Source organism: Eschrichtius robustus, chromosome 13 (genome assembly GCF_028021215.1).
Source record: "Eschrichtius robustus isolate mEscRob2 chromosome 13, mEscRob2.pri, whole genome shotgun sequence".
NCBI classification, from domain to species: domain Eukaryota; kingdom Metazoa; phylum Chordata; class Mammalia; order Artiodactyla; family Eschrichtiidae; genus Eschrichtius; species Eschrichtius robustus.
Genome location: NC_090836.1, coordinates 99653259 through 99675455, shown reverse-complemented (window position 1 = coordinate 99675455; position 22197 = coordinate 99653259). Strand labels below are relative to the sequence as shown.

The following is a 22197-nucleotide window of genomic DNA, read 5'->3' as shown; positions in this document are numbered from 1 at the left end:
TCGATGCTGTCACTGCTGTCAGCTCCAGCGAGCTTGGCGGGGGCCCTGGGACCCAGAGGCCGCCTCTGCCTCACAGCAGAGCTGACCAACCCCCAAACGGCGGCCACCCTCGGGCCCACTGCCCCCAGCCGGGCAGTAGGGGCCAGCAACATTGTCCAGGAGACAGTTTGACGGAGGGAAGTGACGGAAGACCAGTCTTTACGCCCCCGTGGTGCCCGGAATTGGCGCTTGGCGCTGTGGAGGGAGACAGGAGAGGCTGCACTTGGCTTCTTACTGATCTCCCCATCTCAGGCAGGTCACTTATCCGCGATGTGCCTCAGTTTCCTCATCTGTAGAATGGGGTCTGGCTAATTGATGCCTTTCTTCCAGCCGGTTGTGAGGACTGAGACTGAGAAGCTGTTATTTTAAACATAAAACTCCAAGCAAATGGAAGACTTCTGGGGCTGGCCATGGTCACAGGGTGGTCACGTTTGAGGCAGTTATTGAGGGTGGGCACGGACCCCTGGGCAGCAGGTCCGAGTGGGTGGGCAGCCCAAGGCTCCCGGAAGGGACGCCCTTCTGCTGGGGCTGGGAGCTGCCCGGTCCAGGCTCTCTGAGAGCACAGAGGAGGGGGTGGGGCGTTCGGGCCCCCGCCGTGTGGATGAGGCGTCCAGGCTGTCAGAGGGGCTGGGCTAGTTCAGGGTCACAGGTTCTTTTGTGTCCTCAGGCCACCTGGTTGTGGGCAGCCCTGGAGCCCAGGCCCAAGGAGCTCACATTCTCCGTAGGAGGCGTCCCAGACCCAAGCATTCAGGCCCAGGTCTGCCCAGGAGGCAGGACCTCCCTGCGGGGAGGGGGCTCCGCACTATGGCACCTGTGTCTCCACCCCTCAGCGAGCAGAGGCAGGGGCAGCCTGGCCACAGAGGGGAAGTGATGCAGTGGGAAAGGACCTGGCCTTTGAGTCCCATTGACTTGGGGTCTGCGGCCAACCTGCAGTGTGACCTGGGGTGGCTTACTTCCCATCCCTGAGCCCCACGGCCTGCTGAGGTTCTCGTGAGCTCAGAGAAGCTGAAGTGCCTGACACCGCAGCTGCCGCGTGCACACCCTACACGCGCCCCGAGGGTTGGGTGGTTGGGTGGTCTGGTGCAGGGGTTCTTGAGGTCAAGGCCCCCTCACACCCGGTGCCAGGCCAGCACAAAGGGACCCTTTCCAGAAGGTGCCTGCTGACTTAAACCGCGCCGCCTCCCCCCCCCACCGCCTGCCATCTGTCAGTCTCCCCTGGGGCTGAGCAGAGAATCATTGTGAAAGGACTTCTCACAGACACTTGGAGAGGCTGAGGGAGACAGTGTGGTGGGCTCTGCACATCCCAAATCTGTGAGTCCTGCTCGAGTGTGACCCTATGGACGGGGGGTCCCTGAGGACCAGCTCTGGGAGGGAGAGGGGGTGAGCAATGCCCAGGGCCCCTGACCTGGGCAGGAGGCAGCCTTCCCTGGGGGGTTCTGGGAGCTAGCATTTGGTGGAGGCTTGGTCTGACTGCATAACAGCCCTGCCAGGCCAGGCTCAGCGGGGGTGCCCAGTACTTGGTCCTCTTCTGTGCCGGACCTGACCCCACCCCCCCCAGTGTCATCGACCCCCAGATGTTGTATCATGGGAGCAGTGGTGGGAGAGCTCAGGGGCCGAGGGGCTGCCGGACTCATCCCTTTTCCTTCTGAGCTTGCTCTGTTCTTTGCAAAGTAAGAATCACGATTCCACCTACCCCCACAGGATTGAGGCAAGGGATTCAGGTGACACGTGGGGCACAGGGCCAAGCAGGCGGTAAGCGTGCACGCCGCCACCTTCCTGGTGCTGTGCCAGCCCCTGGGCCTTGCCTGCTCCTCCCCAGACATCTTCCGGGGTCACTCGCACCTCTGTCCCCCCGTTCCGAGGTCTCACGGGGCCTTTCCCAAGTCTCTGGCCCTCCCTGTCACCCTTCGGTCCTGAAGCTTTCTCCCCAGCGCTTCTCACCTCCTCACCTACTATATGGTTTTACTGTTGGCGTTTTGTCTCTGTGGTTCCCTGCTGTCTCCCCAGAACCTAGAACAGTGCCTGACTCGTCGCAGTTCTCAGTAAGTACCTGGTGTCTGCACCGGAGTCGGCCTGTGTGTTCACACAGGGCCAAAAGCCCCCAGGAGGCCCCGAACCAGCGGCCAACTTGTCCCTCCTGTGTGGTGCCCTGAATGACGCCTGGGGAGGGATGACCGCTGGGGAAGTTCCCTGCTCCTCCCCCTCCCCACCCTAGCCTCACCGCCTCTGTCCACCTTACACACCTGCAGGCCTGGCCCCAGGAGGTGGGGACTCTTCCCTGTGGCCGTGAGGCTAAAGGGCCGGGTCTCCTTTCTGACCTCACATGGAGGGCCCACGTCCCCCAGCCTAGGGCCAGGCTGAGAGAACTGCTGGGGCTGCTCTGGCCAGGAACCCCTGGGCTGCACGTGTGTGTGTGTGACTGTGCAGGAGGAGTGGGGGCTTGAGGCTAGGCAGAGAGGGCCTGGAAGAGCCTGGGCAAGGATTTTCTAACTGCCTCATGGACAGGCATGACCTGCCCTTGTATAACTTGGGTTCAGGGGAGAGGGGCTCCGGGGGCTCTCTGGCCTCACCAGGACTTTGTACTGATCTCCCTGCCTCTCCCACCCTCTCCCAGGGTCCAGAGGCCCAACATCGCATCCTTCTCACTCCCCGGTGAGGGACACTTTCTAGCAGTGTGCTGTATGTCAGAGCTAATACATGAGAAAGGCAAAGAGAATCACTACTCTGGGGGCTCCAGCCGCTGTGACAAAATAAGATGGAGCGAGAGGGACTTCCCTGACGGTCCAGTGGTTAGGGCTCTGCGTTCTCACCGCCAAGGGCCCTGGTTCATCCAAAAACAAAAAACAAAAGATGGAGCAAGAGAGCCAGCACAGCCCTCAGGACGGGCCCAGGGATGGGAAAGGCCAACGGAACAATCCATACCTCGTGGCCCCTCTATGAAACACAAAGCCTGTTTTTCCTCTATGCACGTACACGAGAATTTAAAGGCATAAAAATAAGACTGGGATGAAAGACTCCAAAGAGAAAACAGACTCCCTCTGGGGGCGGCAGGGAAATGCCCCTTCTTACTCATAGACTTCTGTATTGTTTGAGGGTTTTTTCATGAGACTGTGTTCAGATATTACTCACAAAATGACAAATAAAACTAATTTTTAAGTACAGAATACATGCATCCCGGGTCTCAGAGCACTTTCACATCCAGATCTGGGGGGCTGGGTCTCTCAGCCCCTGGGGACTGCCCCCACCATGACACTGAGCTTGTCCAACAGGCAGAGTTTCCTCACTTCCCCAGTCCTGTCCTTGAGGCACGAAAGGCATAGGCCACACTTCGTAGTCGGCTGGACACAGACCCCGTCCAGGCCACCTCGAACGTGCTGGGTCATCCCTTTGCCCCTCAGATCCCCTATTTCCCCACCTGAAAAACGTACATGATGATAGCACCTGTGTCAGAACCATGGGGACGGTGTTTTGGGGGGCATTTTAGGGATACAGATCAAGGGAGACTCCCTTTTCCCTGACAGACTCAAATTAATCGTCTTTTTAAAAAAACTCATCAATGAATGAAAATTTGAGAACACTGATAGATTCAGTTTGAAGGGTTTTTCAGCAACAAAGTCCCTCATTTTCTGCTTCAACATGCATTGAGGTGATGATACCAAATTATTTAAAGTAAAAACTATCGAAAGAACAAGGGAACTTTGCTTGAACCACATTGATTTTAGAAACTTTAATTCTTCTCTCTTGCTCACATCTCATAGTTAAAAAGTGACGTAGAAGACGAATTTTAAAAATTAATTGACTTAAGAGCTATGTGAGAAAAAAAAAAAAGAATACATTGAGGAATAACTTTTTACCACGTTGGTCTGATGGTGAAATTTCTCTTCTTAACTCCTAAATCGTCCAAGCAGAGATTCAAGGCCTCCCGCTTCCCTGTTTAGGAGGCGCAAGTGAAAAGGTTTTTTCCGGGGTCAGGTGCCCGCAGACTCCATTGACATGTGTCCTGTTGCCTGCTCTGTCCTCAGCGCCTGGCTGTTCAGGCACATGGGAGGAACCCAGGAAACCTTTGTGTCAAAACTTTGTCTCCGCTTCTCCCTCAAGGTGGCCTGCGCCAGGGTCCACGACCAGCAGCGCCACAACTCTCCCCCAGAGTCAGAGCAGCCACGGTGAGATGAGACAGAGGCCGGGGCAGCCCCTGCAGTGATGGCTCAAGTAAATGACCCCAGACCTGGCTCCACCCTCACCCAGGGATAGGTTCCCCCTCCAGGCTCCCGAGACCCATCCCCCTCCACCGGGGCTAAAAGAGATGCCTGATGCGAGTAAGGGCCCTGCAGTCCCTAGGGTAACAGGTAATAACAGCATCCGTAGCAATGGCGATGGGGCGGGGATTGGGGCACAGTCTTCCAGCCTCGCCGCCGCCCCTCTGCCCCATAGGAGGGCCTTCCCTGCCCTGACTCCTCTCCAGCTCCGGGCTCCCCACCCCCTCACCACACACCCACTCTCACACCCACACCCACCGCCCCAGACCCACTTCTCCTTTGCAGTTGCCCCACCGCCTACACCTTCCTGCCACGGAGTTGCTGGCCCGTGGGTAGGGGACGGAGAGGCAGTGGGCCAGGGCTTCTCAAGGCCGTCCAACTCAGGGTTCTGTGTGAGTCCTAGGGTCCCCGGAGCCAGAAACCTGGGGGCCAGCCTTGCTCCCCTCACTCCATGGCATCCCTCTTTCCTCCTAAACAGCTGCTGGCTCGTTCCCTGGCCCTGGGCTATGGTGCCAGCCTCCATGGTGCCAGCTCTGCTCACTTTGTCCAGTCTCCAACTCCACAGCAGCCGGGGAGAGGGTCCCTTCTAAGGCACAGCTCGGAGAATCTCTCCCCCACTCAGACACCTCCTGGGGCTCCTCACTGCCCCAGGCCTGTGGCTTGAGGCCTGGCCCTGCCCATCTGCAGCCTCCCCCGAGGCAGTGGCCATGCCTGTTCCCAGAGCAAGCTTCCCCTTGCCCCTCTCTGTGCTTCTGCCCTCGCCCATCCCCTCTCTCTGCCTGGAAGGTTTCCCTCCCCCTTGAACCGCTAAAGATCTACTCCCACCACTAAGCCCCCTCCCTGCCCCCGGGACAGTTACTCTTTCCTCTGTGCACCTCCAGCCCTGAGTGCTTAGGGGTCTGGTATGGCCCACCATGAGGCTCTAAGTCTGTGCTCCGTTCTGAGGCTCTCTGCCAGCCCCTGCCCCCAGGGAGGGGGCAGCATATATCCAGGAAGGTCGAGGGGGCTTGTGTGTCTGAGACTCAGTCTGAGAGACACAGGTGAGAGACAGGTGGGTCTGCCCCGAACACCAGGGAGTAGAGACAGACAGGAGGGGCCTCGGTGAGACACAGAGGCGAGCAAGCCTGGACACACACAGCCCTGAGAAAAAGGAGTCGGGTGGGTGAGCTGCCTCCTGCCTGCTGGGCGTTGGTCTGTTCGTCGGTCTGTTCGTCTGTCTCTTCATTTGTTGATCTGAGTGTCCCGCCTGCTTAGGATCTGGAGACCGAGCTGTCCCTGGACCTACCCCGTCTGTGCCCTCTATTCCAGCCAGTGGTTCCTCGCTAACCATAGTCAGGCAAATCTGACTATGACACGCCTTGCTTAAAGCCCTTCATGGCTCCCCAGTGCCTTTCCAGCCGGAGTCCCAGCTTCTCTCAGTCAAGGGCCTCTGGTCCCAGTACTCCCTGGCCTTCATATTTAGGCCCTTGCTCACACTGGGCACTCCCCTAGACCTCACTCCACCTAGCAAACACCTTCTCCTCATCTCCTCCACAAAGCTTTCCTGTCCCCTCCGTGGTGATCATCTTCGTTGATGCCGCTGCCGCGAGGCATTGTCTCCCCCATCACCACCTCCAGTGTGGGAGTCGTCTGGGGCCTGGTAGAGTGTGGCCACTCAGGATGGGTTTGATGAACTGAGCAGCTCTGCCTGAGAAGGACAGGAGGGCTCCCCGGAGAAGGCAGGTGGGGGGGAGATGATGGCTGGTGAGCATGGTCTAGGACTCTGGGCTGGCCTTGGGGAGCAGGACAGAGGAGGCCACCCAGAGGTCTGTGTCCCGATTAAGGGGCCCATCCTCTGCTCCCCAAGAGCAGGCCCTGGTTTGAGCCCCAGCCTCATCTCAGTGCCCAGCAGAGGGCCCGCCCAGTGGTTGTCTGGGGGTGATGGTTGAATGGAGAAACCACAGATAGAAGGTCTGGGGTGCCGGGGCCCTGGCTAAGAGTGGTCCCACCTGGTCTCACCCCAGCAGGCAGGAGGGCGGGTTGGGGCGGGGTGGGTGGTGGCCCCGCCCGGTTTCCTCCCCACAGGGCAGCAGAGGCCAGACTCAGTCCCAGCGAGGTAGGCAGACAGGCATGGGCTTTGGCAGCATGAGGCGAGGGGCGAGGGACCTGAGGGGCAGAGGCAGGCCGGCCGCCCCGCAGTGCCTGCAGACCCAGTGCTTCGACCCGCTGGTTCGCAAATGTGTGGCCTGCAGTCTCCTCCGGACGACAGAGCCTAGACCGGGTAAGAGTTGAGCCGCGCTGATGGATGGCACGCAGGGCGGCCCTGAAAGGGGAGGGAGGGTTCTGCCAGGAGGCCCCCCGCCCTACCAGAGTCGCAGGCATGACGCCCACCTGTCCCAGGACGTCGGGGGCCATCGCGATAACGGGCGAGGAGGGGGGCCTGTGGGCTGGGGCCTGGATGGGGACCAGCCATCGCCGCGTGGCCCTCACGGCCCCCTCTCTCCCCCTCCCCCTGCCCTGCCCCGCCCGGCTGTCCCTCCCCTCCGCGGCCCAGCCTCGCCTCCCTCCGACCCTCCCCCTCCCCGCTCCTCTCTCCCCTCTGCCCCGTGCTCTGCCTGCCCGTCCCCTCCAGCAGGCGGCCCGAGCAGCCTGGCGCCCGGGACGGCGCTGCAGCCGCAGGAGTCGGTGGGCCCGGGGTCCACCGCCGAGGCCGAGGCCGCGCTGCCGCTCCCGGCGCTGCTCTTCGGCGCCCCCGCGCTGCTGGGCCTGGGGCTGGCCCTGGTCCTGCTGGGCCTGGTGAGCGGGAGGCGCCGACGGCGACGGCCCGGCGCGGCGGCTGCCCCAGAGGCCCTGGAGGCCCCGGACGGAGACCAGGATGGTAAGTTCCGCGTCTAGGGGAGCCGAGAGGGCTGGGGGCCGTCGGAGGGGACACATGGCCCTTGAGGGGCAGGGGCAGGGGCAGGGGCAGAGTAAAGGCGTGGGGGAGGTCTGAAGCGGAGGCAGGGCTCTAGGGGGTGATGCAGACAGAGGGGGCGAAGAGTGCGCTCTGAGGGTCTCAGGCTGAGCAGGGAGAAATAGTCCTGCCCCAGACCCCGGTCCAGGCAAGGGACACAGCTCTGGCATCCCAGACTTGTTTGAGGAAGAGACACAAGCCTGGGGAGCCCGGTGGAGGGAGGGGGGTCTGTCCTGCCCTCTCTCTGGACAGCCAGACTGGTTCCCACCCCTCCTCTCCCTCTCCCATTTTGCCAGCGCTCTCAGCATTTCCTGTCCTGAGGGCCGATCATGTGCCACCCCTCGCCAATCCCGCCAGTGGGGCTCCATCAACTGACTTCTCTCTCATAAGTCAGAGGGCTGTTCCTCCAGGGAGGCTTCTGGAACAGGGATGGGGGAAGGCTGTGACCCAATCCTGACCCTGCATTTCCCTCCCACCTCCCCAGAGCCCCTGGACAGTGACAGCATCCTCTCCCCGGGAACCCTGGATGCCACAGCTCCCATCTGGCTTCCGCCCAGTGAAGACCCAGCTACCACCCCACCTGCCCACAGCGTCCCTGTGCCAGCCACAGAGCTGGGTTCCACTGAGCTGGTGACCACTAAGACGGCCGGCCCGGAGCAACCGTAGCGACAGAGGGGGCAGGAGGTGGTCCCTGCCCTCCCTGTGGGCCATCAGCCAGGGGCTTGGAGATTGAATTCGGTTCTTCCCACCCGTCCCTCTTGTGGGAGCCATGCTGCTCCCCGGCTAACCCTGCAGAACCACAGGCACCGCAGACCACAGGGTTCAGACTGCATGGCATCGTATGGCATGTTAGCATTTGGCTTAAAATCATACCATCTATGGCAGCCCTCAAAGGTCGTGGCTGAGCTCTGTGCTTTCGAGTGGTTGGGGTACTCTGAGTAGGAGGGTTTTTTTAGCATGGGGAAGCCACCATAAACCCGAATGAATCTAGGAAAATGATCGAGTGGGAGGATGCTTAATTTGTAGCTGGGTGTTGTATTTCTTTAATACTTGCTCTCAGAGCTGTCCTGCTTTTAAACTGATACAAATGGCAGCAATGGGTAACCAACTGACCTGTTTTCTTTGGGATTTAGTACAAGATGATTTTAAGAAATAGCCTGAATTGTGCTGATTCTCTGGTATCTGTATCCTAGGGTCACCCCTGAGCTTGGCCCAATCTGCTAGGACCTATGATGCCATTTTCACCCTGGTGGCAGCTTCCAGAGCCCCAGGCTGTAGCCCTCCCTTCCCTTGGGAGGAAGCCCTCTCTTCCCTTGGGAGGAAGTCTACAGCCTCTGGAGCTGGACTGCAGATTCACACTGAAGGCACACTGACAGGCATCTCCATCAGAGACCACCTGGAATCCCAGCTGCCTCCAGGGCACACTGGGCTATACACAGGGCAGGGCCCAGGACCTGCAAGAGGCTCCTTTGTTAGGAGGCCAGGGCAGGCCTCTGGCCTTGAACCAGCTGGACCTGATGTCCCTTGAGCGTCCTTCTCTTTGTGGCCTGTCCTCCCCAAGTGCTTGGGTCACTTGGCCACTCTGTGCCAGCCCCCTGTGGTCACCCACCATCCCAGTGGAGCTGTTCCTCTGACAGTGGTGCCCCTTGCTCTGGGGCCTGGAGCTGAGACCATCTCTTCCAGTTCTGGATCATCCTGTGCATTCAGTCAGCCGCTGACTCTCCTGCCGACCCTCCTACACAGCGACACAGGCTTAGAACCTCCTGACCGGGACTCCGCCCTGGACAGTGTCCTTGGAATTTGTCACAGCTCAGCACCCTGGGAAGGGGCAATGGACTGGGAGTCAGCAGATGGGATTCTGAGTACCATTTTGTCCCACTTGTAGGTTCTTGACCATGTTCTTTTTTTTTTTTTTTTTTCTTTGCCATGCTGCCCAGCTTATGAGATCTTAGTTCCCTGACCAGGGATTGAACCCAGGCCTTCGGCAGTGAGAGCTAGGAGTCCTAACCACTGGACTGCCAGGGAATTCCCATCTTGAGCATGTTCTGTTCCATGCATCAGTTGCTTTCTGCCCATCTCTCCCTGACCTGCCCATCAGAGCTGCCCAGCAGGCACCTGCCTTTCCTGCCCACCCCTTTCCCAGCTCAGAAGATAGTCAGCGGCCAGCAGTATTTGGAGCCCCAGAACCTGGACTACCACATCTAAGTCTCTTCCTCTCCCTCCCAAACCCATCTAAGATGCCCCCTCCCTGCCCCCCGGGCACCAGGTGGCTGAGGTGAGGTCAGTGTGCGGGCATAGGCAGGAGGGTGGGGAGCAGGCCCAGAATGGGCCCAGCTTTCCACTTCCCTCCATCTCAGGGCTGGGGGAGTCTGAGCTGTTCTCGGCCATCCCTATCTCTCACCCTACCTTTTCTACCACAGCCAGGGCGTGGGCCCTGGAGGCGAAACAGTGGGTGAACACCCCTGGGTTCCAGACACACAAACCTCTGGCAACACCGTGTCCCCGCTGAACCCCGAGTCCAGTCTCAGTTTCCTTTTCTGAAAAATGGTGGTGGGGGGTTGGACGCAAAGTTGTCCTCGTGGCCTGTGGCCCTCCGAGGAGGACTGGGAAGGCCACGTAGAGGGTCCTCACTCCCCCACCTCCATTTTACAGGTAAGGAAACTGAGTCTCTTTCCCAGAAGGAGAGTTATTGCTTTAAAAAGGCCTTGACCTTTTTTAAGACCCCTGTTGGTCAAATTGCTTTCCTGAAAATCTGGACCAGTTCACATCCATGAGCAGGGGTGATACGGTGCATTTTGCAGATAGGGAAGAAGAGGCCCAGAGAGGTGAAGGGATCTAGCCCGAGATACGATAAGCAGCGGTGGAGCTGGGCTACACCCGGGCACCTGCCTGTCCAGAAAGTCCCTGGCCCAGGTGCTCTCCTGGAGAGCAGCAGACTCCAGGCGTTGATTCCAGGCTTTACTCCTTGTTTTTATCACTACTCAAAGATTTCCCTCCCCAACTGGTCTCTTTCTGCAGTAAGAGGGATCCACGATAGACTGGGAGAGCTGCTTGTTGGGATGGGAACTGAGGGAAGTAGCCCCCCTCCCCCTAGCCTGTTTCTGGACAGTTTTTCCTGATGGAGGGTCAGGTGTCCCCGAGGTCCCCAGGGCCCCACGGGGGTGGGGGCGGGGTTGGCTGAAGTCTCAGTTCCTCCTGGGGCTTCCTGCAGGCACTTCTCACTTCCTGCCCTGGCAGCCCTAGCTCCCGGCTCAGGTTGGGGGTGGGGAGGCCCAGCTGGTGAGGCCAGGGAGGAAGGACCTGACCCCTAACCTCCCTCTGTCTCGGCAAGGATGGCCCCACATCGCCCTTGCCTTTAGAAGCTGTGGCATCTCTTTGGGCCTGTCTCCCATATTCAGAACGGAGCCTGAGGACCAACCAGTTGTCCAAGATTAAAGAGGTCATGTGGAAAGTCTGGTCTCCACCTCAGAAGTGCCTCTACTTCCTTCCTTCCCTGGAATGCAGATACCTTTCTGCCCAGGGCCCCCAACCCTTAGAAATTCCCTCTGGGAAGTGAGTTTCCCAGAGCTGGCCTGAGGCTCTGGTCTCAGGAGTTACTACTCCCATCGCTCATCTATTTACTGCACCGTTGATCACACCAGATCCCAGCACGCCTGCTTTGTGCCAGGACCATTCTGGTCAGTGCCAGGAGGTCAGCCTCTGACCCTGCCATTAGGTCCTATTCCAGTGGGAGAGACAGAGCGGGACACAGTGACAGGGCAGGGCAGAGCCAGGGAATGCCCCAAGCAGGGGGATGACTAATTTTTTTTTTTTTCTAAATTTATTTATTTATTTATTTATTTTTGGCTGCATTGGGTCCTCGTTGCTGCGCACAGGCTTTCTCTAGTTGTGGCGAGCGGGGACTACTCTTCCTTGCGGTGTGCAGGCTTCTCATTGCGGTGGCTTCTCTTGTTGTGGAGCACAGGCCCTAGGCATGCGAGCTTCAGCAGTTGTGGCTCACGGGCTCTAGAGCGCAGGCTCAGTAGTTGTGGCGCAGGGGCTTAGTTGCTCTGCGGCATGTGGGATTTTCCTGGACCAGGGCTCGAACCCGTGTCCCCTGCAGGGAGATTCTTAACCACTGCACCACCAGGGAAGTCCCGGGGAGGGGGCGTGACTAATTTAGCATTTAGAGTGCTTTTGAGAGTAGGAGGTATGCCCTGAGTTCTGTGGAGTTTTCCTGCTGGAACAGAGCAGAGAAAGGGCATTCTTGGCCCAAGGAACTGTGTGCAAAGGTGCAGAGAAGAGAGGGCAGGAGGAGGGGCTGGAGACTTGGGCACTGTGGCCCCTGAGTGCCAGGTGAGGCTGTCAGAAACTTCCCTGTGGCCATTCCTGCCCCATGGCACACAGGGGCACCCACCTCAGGGAACCCGGTGCTCCTCCAGCCCCATCATTTGGTCTCACCCTTTCTGTCACCTGTGAGAGGCCACCAGACCCCTCTGGCCCTTCTCTGGGCACAGGGTGGGAGCTCATTCCCATTTGCTCTATTGTTGGTGGCTCAGGCCAAATTCTCCCTCACCCAGAACGGAAATCTGACCTCTCTCCAATCTGAGCCAGCTCCCCAGCTGCCTGATCCTGACCTGGGGGTGGGGAAGGGGGGTTGGGGGGTAGGAACCACTGCCCAAGGTCACATGGAGAGTCGAGGAGAAGCCAGGAGGACACCCACGCCTGTGTTCCAGCCCATGCTCTTTCCGGGGACTCTGCAGGGGTCCTGGGGCCCAGCGGGCCTCTGAGCATCTCCTCACTCCCCTGAGCTGCAGAGAATCTGAGGACCAGCCCCGGGCGTCCTGCATGGATCTAGGGCAGTGCCAGCAACTCCAGGGCAGGTGAAAGTCTATCTCGACGGCTCCTGCGGTCAGCGAGACCGGTGGCACTTTGACCGCCAGCCTTCAGGCACCGGAAGGCGGGGCTGTGGGACGGAGAGGGTGGGGCCTGGGCTAGAGGCGCGGCGAGGGCGGGGTCAAGAGAGAGGTGGGGCTGAGGAACCCCGAGCCTCCAGGTAGCAGGAAAGGGGCGGGGTCAGGAGCATGTAGAAGGGGTGGGTTCAAGACCCACCCGCAGGGAAAAAGGGAGGCCACGGATGAGCGGAGCCTCTCTAAACTCCGGACCACCGCGCTCACGCGGGGTCCCCATCCTCAAGCGAGGCCCAAGGACCGCGGTCCGAGCCAGGAGGGGTCCAAATGCAGGGCATGGCCCCGACTCTGGGGAGAGGTGGCGTCCCCCACTCCGTCCCCCGCCCTCCGGCTCCGGGCTCGGATCTGACCTCGGAGGTGTGTCCCAGGAATGGGCAGGCTGGTGGGTCAGGGCGCACCTGTCCCGGGTGGAGGCGCTCTATGGCCTCCGCCGAGCACCGTCCGCTCTGGGCCTGTTCCCGCGCTATGGTCTGGGTGGGCAGCTCCGGATTTGCACCTTCATTGGGTGATGCGGAATTAAGAAGGGAAGCTGAGATCCAGTTCCCAGCACCACCCCCCCCCCCCAACCCGCGCTCCCTCGCGACCTCAGGAGCCCGGGGGTCCCCTCCCTCCCACAGGCAGCTAGAGCCTGAGTCACGAGCTGCCTCTCATGGAGACAAAGGAGCCTCGGGCCCTCCCCTCCAGACCCCCCTCCCGGTACTGGCTTCGCATCTGCACTAGCAGGGAGTACATAGTCCCCTAGAATCTCTGCTTCTTGCGTAACCCTCCACCATGGACAAAACAGAAGCAAGATGGGCTTGGGAATGAGGCCTTTGAGGCTTGTGGATGGCACCCACAGTGGCAATCACAATCTTCTCAGCACCGCTGTGGCGGGGGCTCCCAAAAGGCTGCTTGTTCCTGGATGTTTTTCATCCAGAGACCCATTGGCTTCTCCCAGCAGCCCTTCCAAAGAGGAGCTAGCAGCCCATCTTGCAGATGAGAAAACTGTGGCCTAGAAAGGTCGACTGGTCTTACTAGAGCAGGAATTCCAACCCACATTAGTCTGGTTCCAAAATTAAGAATAAATAGGAGCTCTCAGTGTGAGGGGCTGGAAAGGCCTTCCAGGAAGAAACAACCTATTGGAAGGCCCGGGGGCTTATGGAGGAGTTGTCATGTCAGGCGTTAGTCAGGCACTGGGTGTGCTGCCAGGGGATAGGAACACTTGCCTGGCCTCTGGGCTGGGGTCCTCCAGCTGCTCTCTCTGTACTAAACTGGCCAGAAGGTAGGTTTGGGGCTCACAGTGCAGGTTCCAGGCCATACCCCAGCCCTTCCAGGCTGTGTGCCAGTCACAGCAAGTCATTTCTTCTCCCTGGGTCTTGGGTTTCTCTCTAGGAGGGCTGGGCAGACTGGTGACCTACCACCTAAAATCAGGACACTGAGGCCCAGGACAGTTTTCCTTAATGTCCACAACCTCTCCTCTCAGGACCCTGAGCCCTGCCCAGCCAGAGCTGGACACCAGGCGAGGACTCAACAGTGAGGGAAGAACACATATGCAGAGGCATATTCACACTGACACACACATGTACACACGTGTCCACGTGCGGGGAAGGCTCTCATAGCCATGCCAGCACCAGACATGCACACTGTCACTCACATTCGTGAGCACACTCAGACACCCGCACACTCCAGCTGCCAGCTTTTGGAGCTGGGGGGGGTGGGGCGGGTTCCCTTCATGAACAGAGACACGGCTCCTCTGCCCGCCACATGGGGCTCGCTGCAGATGCCAGGGGTTATTTTAAGCCTGGATCAATGGATGATTTTTGGTGACACAGGCTTGGGGATGGCAGGCAGTGGAGATGAGGGGCTGGTGCTCTGGTGCCTTGCTTTGGAGAGAGACCCCAGGGTCCAGGGAGGGCAGCCTGGGCAAAGGGATCCCCCCTTAGCTGGGCTGCTCCCTCTCTAGATCCCCTTGCCCAGCACATGGCTGGGCACCTGGGGGACAGTGTCAGCTGAATGAATGGCCAGACCCCAGGGCTCAGCCAGTTAGCTGTGATCTGTCTTTGCATTTGCCCTCTCCTGCTTCCCCCACTGCAAGGCTATGTGTTCACATGGAGAGGGCATGGAGTGCCTGGCAGAGACCTGGTAGATGTGGGCATCTGTTGTTCCTGGCTGACCACTGAACAAGGCTGAGATGGGGAGGATGGATGTGGGGAGGAGTTGGGAGGTTGGACATCAATCCCTTGGGGGCACAGTGGAGGGGGCAGCTGAAAGCCAGCTCCTTCATTGGATAAATGGATATATACATATATATATATATATATCCTGACTGCAGTCAACTTGGGGTGGAAGCTGAGCAGAGCACCCAATGATGCCAGGACAGTGGGGGCAAGAGAGGGGCCCAGGGAGGAAAGCATTGGAAGACTTGTTCTGGGCCCACTAGGGTGATCCTACATGGGAAGAAGCCACAGTCCCAGGGGGCAGCAACGAGCCTCTTTAAACCTAGTGCCCAGCAATAGGGTGGGAAAGCGGGGGAGAAGCAGTCACCTTCCAAGACCCAGTAACACAGAGGACTGCTTGGCAGCGTGTGACGGGGGCACTGATACAAACTGGATAGTTTGTGCCATGGTTTCCATGTCTAGGAATACCAGCTAAGGAAGCAGAAAAGGATGCCCCAGAAAATATAGTTTATAATATATAAATAAACAGAATAATAATCTGAAAGTTTGACAGCAAAAAGTAAACTAAAAACCAGTTACAAAACAGTATGTAAAGCATCAGTTGTCCCTGGTGATGGGATTAAGGCAATTTCATTTTATCCCTTTGCTCATCTAGTTTCTTTTTTCTCTAAAATTGTAATAAAGTCTTTTAATGGGGTAGGGTCTTCTGGGCTGCGCGTGTCTGTGGGTGAAGGAGGGAGGAGCAGGCTGTCTTTGGCCAGGGCACAAGGAATCACCCTGATGGGGGAGGGCATTATAGGGAGGTCACCCGCCTTCCCGTTTTAGCCCTGAAATTAGCCTGTCAGGCCCTCATCTCATCAACAAGAAAACTTGATCCTCCTTTAAATGTAAATCCTTCTCCCTCTTCCTCCCTCCACCTCCTCCATTTTTATAAGCTGATCCCAGTTGCTGAGTGAAGAGAGGATGCAAGGGGGAGCAGGAAGGACCCTAGGAGCCCAAATTCTTTATCTGAAACTGGAGACTAGAGGCACTTCACTTCATTCATTCAGCAAATATGGCAGAGGCCTGCGCTGTGTGGGAACACCGGGGAACCGGTCCATGCAGCCCTTGCCCTCCTGATGCTCCCATCTAGACAGAGGGAGGCCCCGTATTGATCCCTGCCCCCCAGAACGGGCAGTTTTTGATGTTAAAATGAGAAACAGGCAGAGAAAAGCAAAGCAGCCGGGCTCGGGTCATATTCTCCAATTAAAACCAACTTCAAAAACTCAACCGAGTAGTGTGCTCCGAGTAGGTTCCATACCTGCCCTTCACCCTCTGCCCCCGGGCTTGAGAAAGGACCTGAGCATCCTGTGGGGACCAGGGCAAAGGGTCTGCCCATGGCTCTGCCCCCAGGCGACGCCCTGCTGTCCTCATCCAAGGCACGGGGCTAAACCAATCTCCTCCCTTTCACACCTGGGGTGGCGGAGAGATCCCAGGAGGGCGCCGACCAGGCCAGGTCCATCGCCCACAGGCGTGGGGTCACCCCAGGACCCCAGCCCGGCGTCAGAGAAGTTCTGGGACCAGGGTGTGCATCCCGGGGTTAAAGCTCCTCCCTAGGTGGTGCGGAGGGGACCCATAGTTGGCCCTCTGCTGAGGCTCTGCTGGGAGTTTCCTTCCCATTTAACATTCCCTGCCTCAAGTCACACCTCTGTCTCGATCGGAACTGATGGAGGGGACGGGAAGGAAGGTGGGTGGGCAGCAACGACTCCCTGGGGCTGCTGGGTCCCTTCAGTCCCCGCACCTGTGAACCGAAGCGCTCCCGCGGCGGGCGTAATGTCCGAAGTAACAATTCTGAGAGCCTTGAGCTGAACCCTCTGGAGCGCCAGTTCCGAGGAATGTTCGGGGGAGGCCTTCGGGGAGGGTCCCTGGTGGGGCGCCCAGGCTGTGCGGGCCCTGCCGCGCCCCCTCCCTCCCGTCGCCTCGGCCGCGCTCCTCCCCCGGCTCTGCCTCCCTCCCGCCTGCCCCCCTTCCCCCCGCTCTCTCCCTCCCCCGCCCGCCCGAGGCCGCGCGGAGCCGGAGCCGGAGCCGCAGCCAGAGCGCGGGCAGCGCGTAGCGGGCGGCGGGAAGGCAGCCGTGTCCGGCGGCCCGCCGCCCCCACTAGGCCCCAGACCCGCACACCCGCCGGGCCGGGGAGAGGCCGGGACCGAGCGCAGGCGAGGACCCGCCGCCCTGCCCGGGAGGAGTCCCAGGGCGCGGACTAGCTGGCTCGGGTCCGAGGTGAGCCTCGGCGCAGGACGCGCCCACCGGAGGCGCGGCCCCGCGAGCCCACCCGGGTCTGGGGTCCTCTCAGGAGGCTGACGACCGAGGAGGTGTCCGCCGGGAGCCAGCGCCAGGGCGGCGGGGCGGGCTTGATCCCTGCGGGCGCGGACGAGCGGGCCCGAGGCGCGGCGGGAGGGAGCCGCGGCGCGCCGCCATGCGCCGGGTGCTGTAGCCGAAGGCGCGGGCCCGATGGAGCGGGCCTGGGCGCGGGGGCTGCGCGGAGGCCGCGGCCCGCCGGCGCTCGGGCTCGCGCTCGGGCTGGCTCTGCTGCTGGCGCGGCCGCCGTCGGGCGGCGCGGGGGGCCCCGAGGCGCAGGAGCCGGCGGCGCCCGGCACGGCGGCCCCGGCCGGGGGCGACCGCTGCCGCGGCTACTACGACGTGATGGGGCAGTGGGACCCGCCCTTCAACTGCAGCTCGGGCGCCTACAACTTCTGCTGCGGCACGTGCGGCTACCGCTTCTGCTGCCACGACGGGCCGCGGCGCCTTGACCAGAGCCGCTGCTCCAACTACGACACGCCAGCCTGGGTTCAGACTGGCCGGCCTCCCGCGCGTGCCCGCGACGCCACGGTGCCCCGGGACCCGGGCCGCGAACGCAGCCACACGGCCGTCTACGCGGTGTGCGGCGTCGCCGCCCTGTTCGTGCTGGCCGGCATCGGGGCGCGCCTGGGCCTGGAGAGGGCGCACAGCCCGCGCGCGCGGCGCACCGTGACCAGGTGAGCGCGCGCCGGCCGGGGCCGGGCCCCGGGATCCCCTCCCAGCCCAGGGACAGGTGGCCTGCCAGGTGGGCGCCCCCTCGCGATCCTTCATCCTTCCCGCCCCTCTCCGAAACTCTGGTCCTCTCAGCAGCCCCCTCCTCCAGGTTTTCCCTCCCTGCTCTGTCTCCAGGTCTCTTTCTCCCCTCAGCCCCCCTTCACGGAGGGAGACAGCTGATACCGCTCTGTCTCCCCTTGACCTTCCGGCGGGGGCTGGGTGCTGGGCCGCCTTCCCCCGCGGCTCCCGCCTTCTCCGGAGTGGGCGGGGAAGGCAGGTCGCTCGACCGAGGGCACAAGATCCGCGCCTAGGGGAGGGGACCCGAGCCCCACTAGCGCAGGGTGGAGGCGTGGGTCCCCAGGCAAGGGACATTTTCTATAGCTCTCTTGGCTCTCTCCCCTCCTGCTTCTCTCCCCACTTTTCCCTCCCTCCTCCCCTCCCACCCCCCATAGTTGTGACTCAGGCCTGACCTGATTTCCCTAGGGTTTTTAGAAGGCCTCCCCACTCACCCCACTCAGCGCCCCCAGGCAGGGTCAGGGTATCCCCCTGTGTAGAAGCGGACCTGAAGTGTGTATGTGGCGGGGAACAGATTCGTTTTTGGTGAGGCCTGGACAGGTGTTGGCTGAGTTCTGAGTTTCATGTGAAGTGGGGGCCACAGGACCCAGGTTCTCTTCCTCAGCTGGGATAGGAGCTCTGGGATTCTGTGTCCTGACCCTGGAAGCCTCACCCACGCCCCCCCTGCCCCCGACACACTCACATGCCCCCAGCCACCCCCCTGTCCTGGGCCCTGCACCCTCCTCACTTCCTCACCCAGGTCCCTACTCCCTTGGATGTGTGGGCCGCTGACATGGTGTACAACAGGCTGGTATTTAGAAGTGACAGTGGAGAGAGGCCCCCATGCCTGGGTGGGCTAGGTGTGGATGCTTCTCCACTCCTAGACCTCAAGGGCAAGAGGGCTCTTCCTTGGCACTCCATGGCATCCCTCTTCCCCCGACCACTTAGTCCACCAGCTCCAAGACAGCTGTAGGGCAGAGCTGGGCCTGGAACCCTGGCCTCAGCTACTGTGCTGCATCCGTGATGTGCAATGTGGTGGCTCTCAGCCTGGGTCCTGGATGCTTCAGAAGCAGGGCCTGGGCTTCCTGAGCTTGGAGCCTCATGCTGGGTGAGGGGGAGAGGACAGGGCCTGTCCTTGACCAGAGTGGGGCAGCAGGAACTGAGGGCCATGATGGTATAGAGGGGGTGGCTGGGGCAGCCTAGTGACACATTCACTGGAACCCACTTCATCCTCAGGGGACCCGGAAACAGGTCTAGTAATGCTTCAGGAAGAGCTGGACCACCCCTGATGTGCTGTGTGGCCTGGGCCAGTGCCTTCCTCTCTCTGGGCTTTAGGGTCCTGTGTGCCCTGACTCCTGCTTCTTATCTGGGGAGACCTGGATCCTAACTTGAGTTCGTGTGTGGATATGCTCTGAAGCCCTGCCCTCCCCTCAAGTCTCACCCTTAATTCTGCCGTGTTGAGGTTGATGGTCAGGGAAGGCTTCTCAGAGGACTTGGTGAGGAGTCGGAGTCTGTCTTTGGAGAAAGTTTTTACAAAGGTTCAGAGGCATGAAAACTGCTCAGGTGTCTGGGAGGGCTGGTTGGTGACTGCTTGCTCAGAGATGAGACCACAGGGGTGGGCAGCTGAGGAGTGGGCAGGGCATGAAGGTCAACTCAGGCAGGCACTAGGAGACTTTCAGACCCCGCCACATTGCAGCCAAACTGTGCCCACCCCAGGTGTCCCACCTCCAGTGTGCTTCTTCATGAATCAGTCATTTGAGGCCCCAGCTCCAGGAGGGAGAGACCAAGCTAGGAGAAAATCATGGGTTCCGGGCTCTGAAGGCAGCTGGGCTGAAGGCTGGGTCTGGCTGTCTGTGGGGAAGGCTCAGTCGGATTCCGTCACAGCTGGGTGGGGGCTGGGTGTCCTGGTAGCCAGGGAGGCGGCTGCCCAAGGTCACACAGCCTTTGGTGCGGGGCTGCCACTGCAGGATCTCCTGGCTCCTCCTTCCCCTCATTTGTCTGTTCTCCGTGCTTGTGTTGGCAGCTCTGTCCCAGAACGCAGCAGAAGCCCCTGCTGCAGGAGGGGCGTTAGGTAAGCAGGTAGAAAAGGCTTCCTGGTAGAGGAAGGTTTCTGGTGGGGTTTGAAGAATGAGTAGGAGTTTTCCCGGAGGAGATGGAGGATAGTAAAGTCCAAGGGCCTGATACACTCACAGAGCTTGCGTTGGGAGAGGAGGCTCAACATGGAGGGTCTTGGGGAGTGGACTCCAGAAAGGGAGGAGGGGAGCCTTTGGAAAATAAGGTGGCCCTGGTTACACGTGACCCCATTGGTTTCCTGACCTACTCTGAGAATTGGCCACGTGGAGGCTACAGGTCGTGCCTGGGAGGGGAAACTGGATGTATGAGGTCAATCACAAGAGAGAAGGGAGGCCAGAGGGGTTGAAAGAGCTGCCCAGGGCCACACAGTGAGAAGCGATGGCTGGGGCTGGCCTTTGATAGACCAGACCTGGCTGATGGGGAAGCAGGAGGCGTGGAGGGCTGGTTGTCACCACTCTTTCCCCACAGGACACTGACAGAACTTCTGAAGCAGGCTGACCCCCAGGAGCCACTGCCTCCACCTCTGGACCCACCTCTGGGTAGCTGTGTCCAGGTGCAGATGGGCGATGGCCTCCCCCAGGGCTCCCTCCACAACAGCACAGGCGAGTAGACTAGCGGGAGGGCGTTTGTTGATCTGCAGCACAGAGCCGCCCTTGTCTGAGCAGGGCCTGGGAGCAGGGGAAGGGGTGTGCTGAGGCTGTGAGCTGTTTCCCAAATGGAAGTGAGCCGCCTGCCTCTGCAGGTGTGTGAGTGGGTGGTGGGCAAGCTAGTCAGCTCCTCTTGGTGGCCAGGGTCCCTCGACGGGTCCTGCAATGTCCAGCCTCAGGGACTCTGTGAGGAAGGTTCTAGATTCGGGGATCCCCAGCTCAGGCTCTGGGGTCTGCCTGGTTCTAGGCTCTGGCTCAGTGCCCTGGGGTCTGACTGGCCCGCGTCTGTGGCCTTCTGTGGGCCTCTTCCTTCAGGCTGGTGCCTCCCTCTTGGACTCCTGCTGGCGAGGCAGGCTTGACAGCACCTCCCCTCCCCCCAGTATGGGTTCCAATCCTCAAACATTCTCTTCATCTCTGGGAGAAGCAGGTCCTGGGCCTCAGTGCCAGGCTCAAATGGAACGTGCTGGCAAGTCTTTTGTTAGATGAGCACCCGCTCAGGGCTGGCTGCTGTTATTCACGTTATTCTGAGCCAGGCCCTGTCCCAGGCACTGGAGAGTCTGTCTTCAAGAGTCAGGTTCTGCTCTCAGTCTCGAAGGCGTTAAGTTCATAAGTCACCTCACAAGCTCTCATTGAATCGTAGCTGGGGAGTGGGCTGCGAAGAGGTGGTAGCGCAGGGGCAGGGTGTCCTCTGGTCAGCGGGCCGAGTCTCATCTCCTCCCTCCCCCATCCAGACAAGAAACGCCCCATCAACGTGCCCCTGGCTTCGGCGACAGCGGGCCCCCCGCGCGCCCCGCGGCTACAGGGCGGCGGCAGCCTGACGAGGCAGCCGGACTACGCCAAGTACGCCACACTCAAGGCAGCCGCGCTCAAGGCCGCAGGTGAGTGGCCAGGTTTGTGCCCGGAGCGCCGGGCCCACCGCACCCGGGGTGTCCAAGCTCCTAGATTGTAGGGCTCGGGGTCCCAGTTCGAGTTCTAAAGTTCCCAGCTTCCGCATCGCGCCTACGCCAATCAGCTGCCACGCCTCGGCCGTACCCCACCCCGGATCAGGCCGCCTGTCTGGGACCCCGTCGCCGAATCCGGAGACCCGGGCGTAGGAAGCCCGCGTCTCCAGCGGCCTGTCCCCGCCCTATCCCTCCCTGGTTGGGCTGGGACCCAGGCCCCAGCGGACTGTCCCAGCCTGGAGGCGCTGAGGCCCCGCCCCCGGGCCTGACCACGCCCCCGACCCACGCCCATCTGTCCCCGCAGAGGCCTCCCCGCGGGACTTCTACCAGCGTTTTCCCGCGACTGAAGCTGCCCCGCCGACCCTCCCGGCGCGAGCCCGGAGGCCCCCCGAGGACTTGCCTGCACTGCTCGACGCCTGCCCCTGGGCCCCGCCGGGCTACGCGCCCCCCGCCGGCCCCACCCCATCGGGCCACTACAAGGCCTGGACGGCCGGCCGCCCGGCCCAGCCCGCCCCCCGCGGCCACCTGGCGTCTCATGCCTCCTCAGCGCCCCGGAGGCCCGGCGACGCACCCCGGCGCCAGTTCAGCGTGGAGAAGCTGCCCGAGGCCTTCAGCCCGCAGCCCCCTGGCCTTTATGGCCGCGCCAGCCGCGGACCCCGGCACCTGAGCACCAACAGCAAAGCCGAGGTCACCGTGTGAAAAAGGGGCCGCTGGTTCTGAGGCATTACATCGCCAGGAGCCCTCTTCTGCCTGGGGGACTCGCCATGGGCTTGATCGGGGGCCCAGGCTACCGGAAGGAGGGGTGCTGGCCGTGAAGGCCAGCCCTTCTGCCTGCCCACTGGAGTGGGAGCCTCGGAGCCTGCAGGGCCAAGAGGCCCACTTGGGTAAAGCCAGTGGTTCTGTCCTGGGGGTCTTAGGGCCCGGGTTCCTTGTGTAAATAAACCCTTTTCTGTGACTCCCATCCCTGAGAATAAAGGAGCCCCAGCTCGGCTCTGATGGCGGAGGCACTGGTCATTGACTGGACAGACGGCAGTGCCGGCAGAGGGCACAGCATGTGCAAGAGCAGAGGACTGCTCCTGAAAGCTGGTGGGCAAGGGTTCTG

At 60.7% G+C, this 22197-nt stretch overlaps 2 protein-coding genes across 2 annotated transcripts; both read left to right on the top strand.

Moving 5' to 3' along the window:
* The first annotated feature begins 6404 nt into the window (after positions 1–6404).
* TNFRSF13C (TNF receptor superfamily member 13C) lies at positions 6405–7893 on the top strand. Its single transcript, XM_068559591.1, has 3 exons — positions 6405–6555; positions 6829–7152; positions 7712–7893. The coding sequence occupies exons 1-3, from the start codon at positions 6405–6407 to the stop codon at positions 7891–7893; spliced, it is 657 nt and encodes a 218-aa protein (XP_068415692.1).
* Positions 7894–16819: 8926 nt separating this feature from the next.
* On the top strand, positions 16820–21794 carry SHISA8 (shisa family member 8). The gene is made up of 4 exons (XM_068561922.1): positions 16820–17343; positions 19976–20109; positions 20886–21032; positions 21400–21794. The coding sequence occupies exons 1-4, from the start codon at positions 16820–16822 to the stop codon at positions 21792–21794; spliced, it is 1200 nt and encodes a 399-aa protein (XP_068418023.1).
* The last annotated feature ends 403 nt before the right edge of the window (positions 21795–22197 follow it).

What these genes read in the sequence shown, in the direction of transcription:
- SHISA8 (XM_068561922.1), top strand. Translation starts at nt 16,820, where the DNA reads ATGGAGCGGGCCTGGGCGCGGGGGCTGCGCGGAGGCCGCGGCCCGCCG. An exon ending in GCGCGGCGCACCGTGACCAG is followed by an intron (nt 17,344 to 19,975) that starts GTGAGCGCGCGC and finishes CTTTCCCCACAG; the next exon opens with GACACTGACAGAACTTCTGA. An exon ending in AGCCGCGCTCAAGGCCGCAG is followed by an intron (nt 21,033 to 21,399) that starts GTGAGTGGCCAG and finishes CTGTCCCCGCAG; the next exon opens with AGGCCTCCCCGCGGGACTTC.
- TNFRSF13C (XM_068559591.1), top strand. Translation starts at nt 6,405, where the DNA reads ATGGGCTTTGGCAGCATGAGGCGAGGGGCGAGGGACCTGAGGGGCAGA. An exon ending in GACGACAGAGCCTAGACCGG is followed by an intron (nt 6,556 to 6,828) that starts GTAAGAGTTGAG and finishes TCCGCGGCCCAG; the next exon opens with CCTCGCCTCCCTCCGACCCT. An exon ending in CCCGGACGGAGACCAGGATG is followed by an intron (nt 7,153 to 7,711) that starts GTAAGTTCCGCG and finishes CCACCTCCCCAG; the next exon opens with AGCCCCTGGACAGTGACAGC.